The sequence below is a fragment of the Zeugodacus cucurbitae genome, chromosome 6 (assembly GCF_028554725.1).
Source record: "Zeugodacus cucurbitae isolate PBARC_wt_2022May chromosome 6, idZeuCucr1.2, whole genome shotgun sequence".
NCBI lineage: Eukaryota > Metazoa > Arthropoda > Insecta > Diptera > Tephritidae > Zeugodacus > Zeugodacus cucurbitae.
Genome location: NC_071671.1, coordinates 26,185,140 through 26,199,000, shown reverse-complemented (window position 1 = coordinate 26,199,000; position 13,861 = coordinate 26,185,140). Strand labels below are relative to the sequence as shown.

Below are 13,861 nucleotides of genomic sequence, written 5' to 3'. Positions count from 1 at the left end.
TTCCAAAATGTTTAAGCAAACGAAAGCCTTCCCTGGTGTGATACACTGAACCTAATTAAGATTTGAAAGCTTGCGAATTAGTTATAGCACTTTTCGTTTAACATTATTTTGTGGGTGTGGTCGTAATACGATTCCATATGTAAAACCAATCTATTCAAAGCTAACAATTTTCGGTCTGATTGGATGGGCGGAAAAATGTATGGATAGACAGACAGACAATCATGCGTAAATCAAGTAATCTTGACAAACTGAAAATTTTTATATATGTATATAGTTGAACATCCATAACTCGAACTTCAATAATTCGAAGTTTTCCATAATTATAACTCTTGAATTGGCAATATAAGTCAAATTTCATACTAATTACCTTCCATAACTAAGAGGTCTCTCTAGCTTGAAGTTTTTTGTGGATTATGGTGATTCGAGTTTAGGGAAATTCAACTGTATAACCCTTCAGCTATATCTTTTGGTTTTAGTTGTTTCAAATAACCGTTTAAAAAAAAAACTATAGTTAATAACTTCTACAGTATGATTTTGTATATTTCCAATAAATCTTAATGCTTTTAGACAGTTATCATTTAGTTTTCAATTTTTGAAATAATTTTTTGTACAAATTTGTCAAACGAAATAATAAATTTTATTAGCTTGAATAGCAACAATTGCAAATAATTATTATATATTTTTTAAACATATTGCAAATAATATATTTTTACACACAAACATTTCTACAAATATATTTTTCCAAATTTATCAATAAAAACGTAATATTTTGCGTAAAAAAAAGTGTATGAAAATGCGTGGCAACATACGCGATTGTGAACCGACAACCTCCTGTCTGCGTCGTAATATTTATCATCTACACGTGCCGCTCTTCGTCTTCGACACGATACGACTGTTTCAGGATCATCCGAAATTTACGCCCGGCCTAAAGGAATATCACATTATCGATATGATCGAAAAGGAGTGCGTGGCTGGATTTCAGTATACTTACATAAAGATGATATAGTTCTATATTTTTTTATTTGCTTTCAGAGGTTATGCTAGCGGTGATGTTGAGGCACAAGTGAAAATGGCGCTAAAAGAGCTCTCCTCAACCGGCTTCGTACGTTACATAAACAACGGTTATAGAACATTGGGTCCATTTGCACGTCTGGCATTGGCGCGCACACCGCGTCAATTCAATATTGCTTGGGATCGACTTTGTGAGTTGCAGAAAATCAGCACCACCAGCTTGAGTTCATCGTTTAGCTCACGCAGTCACACGTGTTGAATGTGAAGGATTGATAGAGAGAGAGAGAGAGTGTGGAAAAGAGAGAGCGCCGTAGAGAGAACTATTTGAGCGTTAAATTTCGCAAAAAAAATAACAGCATATATATATTATATATTAAAAAATGGTCTTGCCAACAAAATATTTTGTTTTAACTTCGATTGGGGACTCGTAGAATGATCTTCTTTCTTACCAAGCACGATCGGATATATTTGGAGACACTGAAAACTCTACTCTACTTTTAAATAATTGGTTAAAAGGAGCTAACACCATCTGGAAAATCTGTACCTATATCTGCACCTAATTCTCCAGTATCAACATACTGCATTATATATATGTTGACCTATTGATCTCTTTAGCAACCAATAAGCAGTGAAAAACCGCTTATATTACGGGGATTCCCGCATTATATGGAGCGGAGGCGAAGCTAATTTCGGTTTTTTCAGATCAGATTAAGAAGGTATTGAGGAATGATGAACATTTGAGGTAGTCGATTGAAATAATCTGTGAGAAATATGCGAATCATTGAGTGTAAAAGATGAGAGATATCGAAAATCACGAAATTGTGGGCTGGTGGTAATAGAATCAAACTGTTTGACCTCCTCTGTGTAAAAAAAAAATTAAATGGGGATATTTTAGCTATATTGAGTTCATTTTATATAGTTCCAATAAACACTTATAAAGCGAGGAGCCTAACGAATTGTTGTGAATTATTCCGAAACTGATTGAAGCTCTAATCAAATAGAAGAAAGGGTGGTTAATGAAGGTACTTCTTATCTACTTTATTTAACAGTTTAATACAGTAGCTATGCATAGATAAGTTTCTTCGATATCCGCATTGAGTATGTAACTCAACTGTTCTATGGAGGGTTTCTTTTCGTGTACTAATAACTTTCGGTAATTGTCGCTAATGTAATAACAAATAATGTCTTTCATCGTTACTTAAATTGTTTACCTTGTTGTTGTTGTATGCTATTTGTTTTTGGTTTGTTGTATGTTAGCGTCCCTTTCAGATTTCTTAACGCGCATATTTCAGCTAGGCATACAAACCTATGTTTGTATAACGGTGATGATACCCTTGTAAGAGGGTCCGAAATGTCCACGTGTGTATTATATTTGTCTGTATGCATACATATGACGTTGTTTTGTTGTGTCCACTAATATAAGGGGTTTGCATTTTGAAGCCCATTATCTACAGCTCGCATCATTGTCAAATGGCTGACTTACATTTCGAAAGCTAACATTTGACAATATTTGTCGGTAGTCGATTTATAACAACAAAAACTCGATGCGTGCATATTAATTTTATATTCAATAGCTGACCGGTGTCGTCTTTGGCCCATCCTTTTGACACTTAACCCTGTTAACTATACAAATAATTATTTTTTTGGGTAATTACAATGCAAACATGTAAATATGGTTAAATCGACAGGTGAATTGGTTCTCAACAATTATCCTAATGCACTTACATATGCATTAATATATTGTTAAATGTGTTTTATAAGCGCTAATAGTCGCTTAAAGGGTTTAAGATAGTTTATGTGTGTAGTAATTTAAATTCTTGGAAGAAAATTAAATTTTACAATATAATACTTCACAAAATGTACCACAGCGTCATCTTGTGTGAGTTTTAGTTGCAAACAAACATCAAAGTTTTATTCCTTGAACCAGAAAATCACTTTTCGCTATCGAGAGTCGCCAACATTCATTATATACTACATTAAAAACAGTATTTTTTCACTCAAAAATTATAAAAAGTGAGAAGTAATGTACCACAGCGACATCTATGATAAGTTTTAGGTAACTATAAAGATCAGTTTCTCGAAAGAAAAACAGCGATTTACCGTTATTTTCCACAATATTACCATTTATGATCGAATTTATGATCGACATAGACAAACAGATCTAAAGGATCTCATCTGATAATTAACAAATCAATTCCTCCCCGTAACATTATCTATAACACAGTATTGAAGAACGTTTTATGTGGTCTCAAAATATTCGAATTTAACTACAGCGCCACCTAGCGTTAGGTAAAAAATAATTTCTCGACCTAAAAATCAATGGCTTTCCATACCTTCTCAGGGTAACTTGTATAGTGACATAATGTGGGTATAAAAGTTTGTCGGAAAACTTCATTTTTTAATTGATTATCTAGAAAAATTAAGTGATCTAAAAAATAAATAAACTAAAATATTGCATGTCATTATAGGACGTAAAAAAATCGAGGAAAAGTTTATGATTTTTTCAGAGGACCTGTGAATACTGCCAAAACTTCGAATTTTTCAATCCTAAGATAAATAATTTCAAAATTGAGGAATATATAAAAAATGGTCATGTATTTTGTAAGGAATTTTTATTTGTAAATACTATTTTTACGAAAATATTTGAATCATATCATTGAGTCAATTAAGAGCGCAATTACTGTTACCTTGATACAATATTGAATATTTATTTTACAAAATATGGTGACATTAATCAAACTGATAACCTTACGCAACATTATTTAATGCACTGAACTACCTTGATCCACTGTATATATTTGCACATATATCTTTCGTGAATACACAAAGCTCAGTTCCAAGTAACCTTTAAAGTTGAACTGCAATTACAAGAAACATACTTGATTCATTGATAATTCTATATGCTTGGAAATCATGCTTCGCGGTATCACAATCCTCACTCTCTCTCATTCACTCTTCCTATCTCCATTGCACCAAAGTCTACCCAAAAGAGCTCGAGAGTTCAATTACTCGTTGCATTCATGTAATTTCGCTAGTCACCTTTTAAATGCCAAAACTTAAACAAAAAATGCATTAGCCCCCGCAACATAACTGCATATTAGCGCATATAAAAAAAATGTCACCTGTTTCATATGCAAACTCACTCCAACGACCTGCCGCATCACTTAACCGTTCACCCTTCACCGTCGAACCTATAATTTATTACCGGTATTATGGTATATTACCTGTTTTTATGTATGCCAAGCGAGGTTACACGACTTAATTGTCAACATGCAACCCCTTTGTAGACCGTGCATTTTACCCGTGACATTTCTCTGCACTGTTTGTCGCTGGTGGGCGTGTTAATAGACACAATTTCACCCTGTGTGACACCTTTGCCACCGCAGAATAGTAAATGTCGGTGACAAGTTGAGCTGCTTGCTTAACTACCGTATGCGAGTAGATGCGACTGTTGTATGCGAGGAGTGTGGAAGGGGATGATTGCAGAGTAGATGTTTTCGTTTTACAGCCACAACAACACGCATGAGATTTTTCCCAGGTGTAATTTATTGCTTTTGTAATCACTGCAGAATAATCTATTACCACTATGGCATATTAGCGAGCGTCCCCGTACAGGCGAACGAGTGTGAATATTTAAGCATGTGTGGAGTATTCGATACATATGCATATTATTAGGGTAGTCGATAATTCGACGACGGAAATAGTTTTATATTATCGAAGAGCATGCTTAATGAGTGGTATATGTAGGCCAATAATAGTCAAAAATTTTACCAACCAAATTTCTACTTTTCTGACAAAAGAAACGTGCTTGCGAAATGTGTGATCTTATGTTCCAAACACAGCTGTTTCAAAAATTTCGAAACTTTATTTTAAGATTATGGAGTGGCGCTTCTGAGTCAATCCATTTTTATCACTTTATATGCTTCCGGAGTCATTTTTAAATGGAAAGTTACTATATTGATGCAATTGGTACAAAAAAATCATGCGACACCCAAACATCAAGCCTTTTTGTGTATCCAGGCTTCTGCAGATGGTTTAAAATGGTTTGGTGACTAACTCCCATCTCCTGGGCGATATTATGAGATGCCACATGCCGGTCTAACTCGATGTTTATCATGATTTGATCGGTATTTGTCGTCACAGGTCTTCCGCCGGCTGTCTTATCTATGATGTCGTTTTCACCCGCTCTGAATCGTCGAAACCATTCCTCCGCAGTTCGGGTTTGCCTTAACGAAAGAAAACTTTAAAATAGCGCGAATTTCGGTGTTAGTGAACTCCATGTTTACACGCCTATAACGAACTGTTGTACGAAATATCCAAACTAATCATGCATAACGTCGTTTTGTAGGTTATGTCAAGACCTTGCAAAGATTTGTAGTATTGCCAGATACGAGCTCTGTAGCGGTTTATACATAGCCGCAAAATCCAAAAGACAAAAAAGCGGAAGGGAAATATTTGTCAACCCAATATATAATTCTACGATGAATTTCTGTGGAGTATTTTTACAAAACGACACCTAATTTGACCTACATACATGAAACAAATAAAATATTTTACCTTACAAATTCAAGTTTAAATGCCTTAAAAGAGTTTTATTAAAAATTCGACGAAAATTATAATTTCTTACCCCAACTATGGATCTGGATGGATACTTGTAAACCAACATACTCTTTTGACTAAAAGTTGCATTTATTTTTGGAAATATGTATTATGAAGGTTCTGAAATTTTCAGAGGATCACCCTAACACTTGAAATTAATATATGTATATATATTCTTAATACGCGAATGTGCTGTGCCGATTCCTAAATGTCTACACAATTTACCAAGTCATGAATTACGCGTTTTCCAAATTACTTTTTATAATAATTTTGAGCAATATTCATACAAAACAACAACATAAATATAATATACGATGAACTATAACTTTATTAGACATACACACGCAAATGTCAAAATCCGAAATATTTGTATATTTATGTATTAATGAATGAAATAAATAACCACGAAGGCTCGGCGACGCGATTTGAGCTCGAAGCTGTTTGTAGTCTCAAATTTCGCCTTGTCTGTCCATCAACAATGTCTTATCACACACATTTTTTTCACTAATCGGTTCACCGTATTGAGTTGAGTGTGATGGTAGATAATGTTTGCGAAAACATTCGGACTTGTTCTATATATTCGTTAAATATTAAAATATTAATGAGATATGTTTGAAATTAATGAGAAGTGGATTGAAAGTGCGGCAAAAGCACTTCATGGTTCACAGAAGAAATAACTCTGTGATGGAGGGGCTCTTTCTTAAAAAAAGCATATTGTATGACTCGAAAAGTGGAAAAACCGCGCCTAATCATTATTTTTATTTTTTTATTCTTTTTGTTTTTGTTTTTTTTTTTATTCAGTTGTAATCTTTGAATCGTTTTGAGGGCTGATTTACTTAGCACTTTTTAATGAGTAAACATCTTCGTTAGAATCTTCGTTTCGTAATCAGTACATTAATTTGTTGTTGTTTACGTATTTGTTGTTAGAGAACTATAACAAATATGTATTCGTAATTTTTTTTAATTTAATTAAAAGCGGATGATGAATTTCAAAACAAATATGTATATGGATATTAAGGTGGTTCTACATTATATGAGATTATTTATAATCTAATTTACCAACCACAAATATGAATGATGTTTTCTAAAATTAATTACAATTTTATTCATAGAAAGACAAGAGGACTCAAGTGGTAGCGTGTTTCTATATGAAGAATAGATTTTTTATAGTCTCGCAACAAAGTTGCTACGAGATTTGTATATATCTCGCAAACCAATGAAGTTATATAAACCAAACTTTCTGCAGTCGGTTCTCTTACGTATCCTACCACACACCATGAAAATAGTTGAAATCGGATAATAACCACGCCCACCTCCCATACAAAGGTTAGGTTGAAAATTACTAAAAGTGGTTTAACTCACTAACGAAAAATGTCAGAAACACTAAATTTCACATAAGAAATGATAGATGTAAGCTGCACTCAGATTTTTTACAAAATGGAAAATGGGCGTGGAGTCGCCCACTTATGGGTCAAAAACCATATCTCAGGAACTACACCACCGATTTCAATCAAACTTGGTTTGTAATAGTTTCCTTACATCCCAATGATATGTTGTGAAAATAGGCCAAATCGCTTCACAACCACGCCTACTTCCTATATACCAGAACTTTGAAGACGATCTGATGGTTTACTTTACAATATATAAAGTAACAGAACTTTGCATAAATACTGCATTTATAGTGTAGCAGCCCCTTTCTAAAAATCGCAGAAATCTGACAATAGGTTTTCAAGGGCCCATATATTGAACATAAGGACCTCGGTGCTTCTAACCTAATATTAGGGTTCCAGCTTTTAACGGACTTTATACCATATATATGACGAATATGTTGGTCAAATTGTGTATTATATAATATTAATAAAATTAAATAAATAAATTGCGAGAGTATAAAATATTCGGTTGCACCCGAACTTAGCCTTTCCTTACATGTTTTTATTTATGATCAACAAATATATGGAAACTGGAGATGCATGGCTTGTTGTTGTTGTAACAAATTATTCCCTTAATAACATCGATATAAGGCCAGGATTGAGGAGGCTGGTGCCGATATAACATTCCTAGAACTAATCAATGAGAGATTTTTTGGAGCAAAAATTAAAATAATTTAAAATTTTTATGCTATTTCTGATTTTTTCTGATAAATTATGCATTAGGCGTTCTCAGCAAAAAAAAAAAAAATTGTGATGATCCCGAAACTAGGTTCAAACAAACTCCAAGATTTTGTCTTTTTATACTCTCGCAACCTGTTGCACAGAGTGTCATAGTTTTGTTCACATAACGGTTGTTTGTGTCACCAAGAAATATAAGAGTTAGATATGGGGTTATATATACATAAATGATCAGGATGACGAGTAGATTTGAAATCCGGATGTCTGTCCGTCCGTCTGTCCGTCTGTCCGTCTGTCCGTGCAAGCGATAACTTGAGTAAAAATTAAGATATCTTAATGAAACTTGGAACACATGTTCCTTGGCACCCTGAGGAGGTTGCTTTCGAAAATGGGCAAAATCGGTCCACTGCCACGCCCACAAAATGGAGGAAACCGAAAACCTATACAGTGTCATAACTAAGCCATAAATAAAGTTATGAAAATGAAATTTGGAACAATAGGATCCCATTAGGGAGGGGCACATTTGGATGTAATTTTTTTGGAAAAGTGGGCGTGACCCCGCCCTCAAATAAGTTTTTTTGTATATAACTCGCAAACCAATAAAGCTATATAAGCCAAACTTTCTGCAGTCGTTTCTTTTAGCCATTTCCTTATACAGTCCAAAAATGAAAGAAATCGGATAATAACCACGCCCCCCTCCCATACAAAAGTTAGGTTGAAAATTACGAAAAGTGGGTTAACTCCCTAACGAAAAACGCCAGAAACACCAAATTTTACATAAGAAATGGCAGAAGAAAGCTGCACTGAGATTTTTTTACAAAATGGAAAATGGGCGTGGCGTCGCCCACTTATGGGTCAAAAACCATATCTCAAGAACTATTCGACCGATTTCAATGAAATTCGGTATATAACACTTTCTTGACACCCTGATGACACGGGTGGAATATGGGCGAAATCGGTTCACAACTACGTCTACTTCCCATATAACCCAATTTTGAATTCCATCTGATTCGTTCACTTTATAATGTATTCATAAGGAACCAATGAAGCTAGCGGAATAAAACTTTACACAAATACTGTATTTGAGCTGTGACATCACTTGTGGAAAAATTGTCAAAATCGGACCATGACTTTTCAAGGCCCTGATATCAAACATGAAGAACTCAGTGCCTAAGGTTAATTTTTCACCGAAAATATAGGTAAATCCCTCAGATATTTTAATGTAATTCATTCCCTCTGAATTTTTTTCTTATAACAGTTTCTCTCTGTACCTGAAATGGTAAAAATCGGGACATAACTTCCCCCAGATCCTATATACCTAATTATAAGTAATATTAAATTAAGTGATCGTATAGTCTTCGATACATTGTATCTTGGTGGTGAAAACGAGTGAAATCGGTTTAGGAATTACCTCAGTCCCCATATACTATTTATGATGATTTTCGTTATTCTATTGAACTTTATGCCGAATATATGGGTCGAATTGTGTTGTCTTTATAAAATTACATCAATAAATTGCGAGAGTATAAAATGTTCGGTTACACCCGAACTTAGCCCTTCCTTACTTGTTTATATTACAGTGGCGTAGAGCAAAAAGAACACCATGCGATCATGGGACCATTTGAATAATAATTACTTTGAAATTATGCGAACTATTAGGACCCTTGTAAGGAAGGCAATTTTTCATAGACCCGCATAAAGCGACAGTTTAATTTAATCATATGGAAAAACACCTTAATCTGGTGGTCACCTGGTATATCCAGAGAAGTTGAAATCCCCACATTTTAAATTGGTTTGGTTTAAAAACCGAAGCTACAACATTGGTCTTTTTGGCACCAACTGGAAACACCAAGTGAAGCTGGAACCTGGTGCCAAAAAGCAAAAAGGAGGAACGAGTGGCGCGCTCTGGTGGATTCGGCTATAATCGCTTAAAGCGGTTTCTACGCCAAATATATATATATATATACAACATTGATCTGGGGTTTCAAGAGTGGGTCATGAAGAATGCTACAAATGAATTTACCTTTAACTTGTAAATTATGTCATATTTCGAGAGATTGATCCATGATGAAATCTATAGCAATAATTATCGTTAGATACATTTCATAGACGGAACGAAACAAATTCTTATGGACTTTGCATTTATATGGTCTTAAACTCTATACGATTATCAAATTAGCTGACTATCATTATAAATTCGTCTTTCCTTTTGAAACGACGAGGTTCTAAATACTTCAACAAGCGCTAAATCCTGAAAAAAAATTTGATTTTGAACTTTTTACGACATTCTCAAACTTTCTTGCTTTATTTATTTATATGTACTTTCTATTGCCTATTGTTTTAATAAGTGCACTTCTACGTAATTCTCTTCATCCAATACAATCAGATTATTTGCATTTTGTGAACTTTTGGCCACTGCTATATCCATAACACGTTGTTCATTTCCACTTCCGACCAGCGCATGCGTGCCCAGCTCGCGATCCAAGTAAAAGTCATATGTACGCACATGACCATTTGTGAGCGCAAACAGACGCCAACCATCACTAGACAACTGCAGTGATTGCACCAAATCCTGACGCAGCGCAGAACCACTCAATATGATTTGCTGATCGTAGACACGCAACTCAAACGGACGTTTCTGATTGCTGATCAACGCAATGCAAGCGGCTGTAGATGGACGCGTATCGTATGGCGTTTCGTAACCACTATCGGCTTTACCCAGCAGACGTCTCTCGTTGAGTATTATATTCTGTATGGCGCATGATTTACCAGTAATTGGATCGATATCAGGCGTTTGTGAGGTGTATACTTCTTTTTTGTGAGTATCATTATATGAGCTTCCGGTTTCCAAACGTTTCGCATCACTACTACGTGTAGTTTCCAATTTCTGCTGATTGCAATTAACAATCATCACCGAACCATTTGACAGTCCAACTGCGAGAAAATTCTCATTTGTCAACACCTGTAAAGTGGTGGAGAAGAGTAGACCGCTTTCGCTAATGTTTATTTTACGAAAACGTTCCGACTTCAAACTCTTCGAGCAACTCAGCACGAAATTGCGATTTGTACAAACGTAGATGCGTTCGCAGCCGGTATCGATGCCAGTAAAGCGTAAGCCCTGCAATTGTTGCCGCTGTTGCTGCGCTGACTGCGTACCATGCAGCTCGCGTAAGATTTCATCGCTATAGATCTCCTTTTGGAACAGTTGCTTGGTCAACTCAAATTGGGTTTGTGCGCGCCGCACACCACGCTCGAGATAGTCGCGTAAATCACAAATCGCGCTCTGTATTAATTTCACACGAGCCCAGGGGGAACTATATTCATAACGGGAGTTTAACATAGACGTTGCGTTGCGCTTACGTGTGCGTTGGCTATCAGCAGCTTTCGACGTAGCAAAATCGTAATGTTTTGCGCTCGTTTCCACTAGTGTCCAAATCGTTAGAATGCCGGTGTCGTTGAGTGCGGCGAACTTTAAAGAAATTAAAGGAACCGTTAAAACAATTTTTGTATTTTATATATGCACTTCTCACCTGTATGGATCTGTAGGTGCCTAACGCAGTTATTCGCTGTGGCGTTCGAAAGCTGCGTACATCAACCACCGCGCCAAGATCCTTAAGTCTATCAGACTGTTCTATACTCGCTGTCCAGTTAGGCACCACAGATTGCGTTGCGGGAAAGTGCGTCAGATATCCATCTAATTTCGAGCAGAAGGTGTAGGTTTCGCGCAGATCCCACATAGCAATGCTACCATCATGCAGGCCACACACCACAATATCCGCGCTATCGTAACAGATTTCAACACGACAAACTTCGCTCCATGTGGAGAGCAAACGAAACGGCTGCGTGCAATCGCTAGTGGACCAGACCATTAAAAGTTGGGAGAAATCACTGCGATAGACGTCTGCATCCGGTGGACTCGCATGTACTGTTATGATGAGATCATGTCTGGCACTTGCAAATACACGCACTACACGTAAAGCATTCAATAGATTCGTTTCGAGATGCACGTAACCAGCACTAATTTCCTGAAAACTCTGTTGGTTTTGCGAGAGTTGCGTTAGACGTTCTTCTTCTTTGGTGTCTTGCGATGAGCTCAACACTTTTGAGATGACTAATGATGAGCGCAACAGAAACGCATTTAATTTTTCAAAATCTAACGGTTTATGTAGACTGCTTAGCTGCGCGTTAACCACATGTTTGCTATTAGTTTGTCGAAGTACCGCTAGCCGTAGTAAACTGACATCATACTCATCAGCGCTGGAGCTATGTAACAAGTTGGCTTCGTCTAATGGGGCCTCGCCACAACAGTTTTGTATTGCCATCATGCCATGCATGCCTGTGGCAAATTTCTGCACCGTTTGCAGATCATATTGTTGTGGATGCTGCGTCCACATTGTACGCATCTCATAGCTCTCTGTTTGACTTTCGGTGGACATGCGGTTTTCATTGGTCTGTGTCGAGCACTGCGTGGTATTTAGCGTGCCATAAGTTTGCATGTAAACCTCATAGCTGATGGGTTTGAGCTCGAATAGTGAAAACGTTAAGGTGTCAAATTGTATTTTATTCATTAGCTCGATGCCGCGTTTTCCTAAGATGGGACGCGTATTGAAATCGGCATAACCGCCATAAGAGCATACAATGCCACCGAATTTGTCGACCTCCGCTTGTGTGTTATTCGAGTTAGCATAACTGCTGATGCCCGAATCCAGTTGATCTGTTGAAGCGACACTGTAAGTGGTATCCATGCTGTCAAAATGCCGGTCGTTGATTTGTGTGACCAGCTCGGCTAGTTTTGGATGTCTGCGAGAATTCATTTCATAATTTCCAGAGTCCAGTTTACGTTCAAGTTCCTTATCGCGTTGTATAACTGTTACCGGATATTGTGTTAATTCAGTTTCGTCCTCGCAATCGGTATCGTTAACCGGCACATCATCGGTATTTTTACTTGTTTCCTCCTGCGTAGTTGAAGAAACACTACTTTTACTACTATCTTCATCTTCACTGCAAACGCTATGCGGTGATGTATCGCTTTCAGTTTCCCCGGACGAGCCGTTTTGCGACGACGAGCCTGTCTCAAAGTCCGATTCATATGTTTCAAAGTCATCTGAGTAATTATCCGTTTCTGGTTCCTTTGTAGCATTACTGAGTTTTGCTTTAAGTGGGGTTTCTGCGTTGTGTCGCGTTACTGATGGTTCTCGAGACTTAGTTTTGGGCTTACTGCTCAAGGGCGCATCGAATTCTACTTCAAATGCTACAGGCTCTCTGACAACTGGCTTATGTTGGATCTCTTCATCTGTATCCAATTTTAAGTAGTCCGTCTCGTGTTGGCTGCCTGTGCTCACATCTCCTATTATCTTCTGTTCAATTCTGTGTTTCGCCGAGTCGGTACGTAATACGATGATATCTTCATCTTTCAAAGAATGCGTGCGTACACGCTTTGGCGGTTCATCAGCAGGAACCACAATTGCGGCAGTGTCTACATCAGTCGACTCTAAAGCTCCTTCTTTTATAGTTCTGGCGGGAATGTCGCTTGATTCTGCAATAATTTCTCTGCGACGCGGCGGTGGGGAGGCAACGGTGACGCTGTGATACGTATCTAAGACAGCATTAGGTTTGATTGCGGTGGACGGTTTCTTCTTCACAGCATCCGCGATATCGCGGCTTGGTTTGACGCGCATAGGCAGTTCACTAACGCCAGCTTTCCTTGTGGTTGCTGCTGCATTTCTCTTAATTGTTGGTGGTATAAGTTGGCTGTTCGGTGTTTTGGTTGTGTTGGCCACTCGGTTGGTGGCTACTGTTTTCTTTATAACGGAGTTTGTTGCTGGTTTTACAACATCGCGCGGAGTTCGGCTCTTGCTGAGCGAGACAGGCTCTGTTCGTCGCGTTTGTGTGTTACTTTTGAGTTTAAGTTTTTCGTCTTCTACTCGCTTGGTGACTGTGGTGGTGGACCCTATTGTCTTTTTAACTTGGGTACTTACTTTAGATGCACCGCTTACGGTTTTTGTGGGATTATTTAGTGTGGTTTTTGCTCTTGCTGTCGTAGCTGTCGTAGTTTTAGCAACCTGTTTGATGATATTTTAGAATACAATAGGAGGGTGGTTGAAGTCGGTGCTCTATTCTAAGGAAAATTAAGGAAATAGTGC

At 37.2% G+C, this 13,861-nt stretch overlaps 2 protein-coding genes and 1 long non-coding RNA gene across 3 annotated transcripts in view; 1 reads left to right on the top strand and 2 right to left on the bottom strand.

Moving 5' to 3' along the window:
* Positions 1 to 588: 588 nt before the first annotated feature.
* LOC105213979 (uncharacterized) lies at positions 589 to 1,409 on the top strand. Its single transcript, XM_011187110.3, has 2 exons — positions 589 to 963; positions 1,033 to 1,409. Exons 1-2 carry the CDS (start codon positions 788 to 790, stop codon positions 1,268 to 1,270), a joined length of 414 nt encoding a protein of 137 aa, XP_011185412.1. The 5' UTR covers positions 589 to 787; the 3' UTR covers positions 1,271 to 1,409.
* LOC128922522 (uncharacterized) lies at positions 1,279 to 6,484 on the bottom strand. Its single transcript, XR_008471740.1, has 2 exons — positions 4,134 to 6,484; positions 1,279 to 4,066 (listed from the first exon to the last, which is right to left on the bottom strand). It is a non-coding gene; the product is annotated as an uncharacterized LOC128922522 (long non-coding RNA).
* Positions 6,485 to 9,716: 3,232 nt separating this feature from the next.
* LOC105214031 (uncharacterized) overlaps positions 9,717 to 13,861 on the bottom strand; it is a 5,700-nt gene continuing 1,555 nt past the window's right edge. The window contains exons 2-3 of the mRNA XM_029041497.2: positions 11,249 to 13,780; positions 9,717 to 11,187 (exon numbers count right to left, since the gene is read on the bottom strand). Coding sequence (XP_028897330.2) covers positions 10,051 to 11,187; positions 11,249 to 13,780 — 3,669 coding nt within the window. The 3' untranslated portion in view covers positions 9,717 to 10,050. The remainder of the gene's footprint in view (positions 11,188 to 11,248; positions 13,781 to 13,861) is intronic.